We start from the raw sequence: 1925 nt of genomic DNA, 5'->3' as shown, positions 1-1925 counted from the left end.
CTATTATTTTATCTTTTATATTAGTCAGAGAAAAAGAGAGACTCTCAACAAGAGGGATTGCACAGTGGTGCCACAATGGGCTCAAGTTTAACAATGATTGTGAGGAAGGTGCAGGACTAGGCAGTGTTTCGTTCTGTTGTGCATAAAGTGGCTATGAGTGGGAACTGACTCCATGGCTCATAACAACAACAAATAGAAAACTGAGGCCTGGACAGCTTACTTTCATAGAGTTATTGACTGTCAGAAACAGAATGTTAGAAGGGGTAGACAGATCTAGAGCATAGTATAACCATGGTGCCATAAGGCCCTCGTTGACCTGAAGATGTGAGGCTAGCATCTGCTATGCCTGAGAGCCACAAAGTCAAAAGTTCAGTGGGCGGGCCCAACAATGGGAAGACTGAATGATAGGTTTATACCCCAGGAAGGCCCCAGCCAGATGCGTAAGCCTAGTGATGACAGTGAGAATTCAGTGTAAAAGTCTACAAGGGTACCAGATACAGAGATCTTGATCCTAGTCAGATTTTTCCTGCTCATGGTGACATAGTGTGTTTGAAGGTCAGGTTCATTTGAAGCATGTTGTTTTTGTTCATTGCTGTCAAGTGGGTTCCAACTCATAGAGATTTGCCTAATGAAATATGTTGTCTGATTTCTTGCTTGCTGTTTCCATAGTGTTGATTGTGGATCCAAACAAAAGGAAGTCTTTGACTTTCTTCATTTATCATGATGCTATTTATTGCTCCAGTTGTGATGATTTTTGTTTTCTTTACATTGACATGTAATTTATACTGAAGGCTACATTCTTTGATATTCATCAGTGAGCATTTTAAGTCCTCTTCACTTCCAGCAAGCAAAGTTGTGGCATCTGTATATCACAGGTTGTTAATGAGTCTTCCTCCAATCTCGATGCCACATTCTTCTTTATATAATCCAGCTTCTTGGATTATTTGTTCAGCATTCAGATTGAATAAGTATAATGAAAAGACACAACCCTGATGCACATCTTTCCTGATTTTAAACTATTTAGTATCCCCATGTTCTGTTCCAACAATTGCCTCTTCGTCTCTGTACAGGTTTCTCATGAACTCTACAATGGACTCTCCTGGAATACATGTTCTGTACAATGTTATCCATAGTCTGTTATGATCCATACAGTCTATTCCTTTTATGTAGTCAACAAAGCGCAAATGAACAGCTTTCTGATATTTTCTACTTTTAACCAAGATCCATCTGACGTTAGCAATGATGTCCCTCATCCCATGTCCTCTTCTGAATTGTATGAATTTCTGACTAGTTCTCTGTTGTTGTACTGCTGCAACTGCTTTTGAATTATCTTCAGCAAAAATTTACTTGCATGGAATATAAATATACTAGAGGATTGTTTATTGTTGTTTAACAGAAACATTTTTAAGACATAGTTTTATAATTTACTTAATATAATTATCCGTTCCAACTTGACTACAGTTACCATTATAGAATATGGGTTCTGTCAGTCTTAATAACACTTTGCCCTCTTTATATGGTTTTTAACTGAACCCTTGAGGTATTGTTAACTATGAATACAAAGCATTTACAAGTCAAATGTTGATGCCTTGAGTAGGTCAAAACAAAGCAAAACCAATAAATATTTCTCTTAGTGAACTTTTTTCTCAACTGAGTGTGCTTAGATTTAGTTTTGAAAGGATAATTTAAAATACTGTTTATTAAAATGAATGAAAAGACAAATCAAGCATTTAAAAATGTAAACTTTGTTGTTGTTGTTGTTAAGTGTTACTGAGTCAGTTCTGACTCATGTTGTTGATGTTGTTGTTGTTAGGTGCCATCGAGTCGGTACTGACCCATAGCGACCTTATGCACAGCAGAATGAAACACTGCCCGATCCTGGGCCAACCTCACTACTGTTGCCATGCTTGAGTCCATTGATGCTG

The 1925-nt window shown here is 37.5% G+C and overlaps 1 protein-coding gene across 1 annotated transcript in view; it reads left to right on the top strand.

Annotated features, from left to right (window-relative positions):
* Nucleotides 1–388: 388 nt before the first annotated feature.
* The window catches only part of DSC1 (desmocollin 1), a 75915-nt gene continuing 74378 nt past the window's right edge, over nucleotides 389–1925 (top strand). The window contains exon 1 of the mRNA XM_006835125.1: nucleotides 389–458. Coding sequence (XP_006835188.1) covers nucleotides 389–458 — 70 coding nt within the window. The remainder of the gene's footprint in view (nucleotides 459–1925) is intronic.

Source organism: Chrysochloris asiatica, unplaced genomic scaffold (assembly GCF_000296735.1).
Source record: "Chrysochloris asiatica unplaced genomic scaffold, ChrAsi1.0 scaffold00015, whole genome shotgun sequence".
Lineage (NCBI taxonomy): Eukaryota > Metazoa > Chordata > Mammalia > Afrosoricida > Chrysochloridae > Chrysochloris > Chrysochloris asiatica.
Note: the sequence above shows the minus strand (reverse complement) of the source record. Positions and strands in the feature narration are given on the sequence as shown.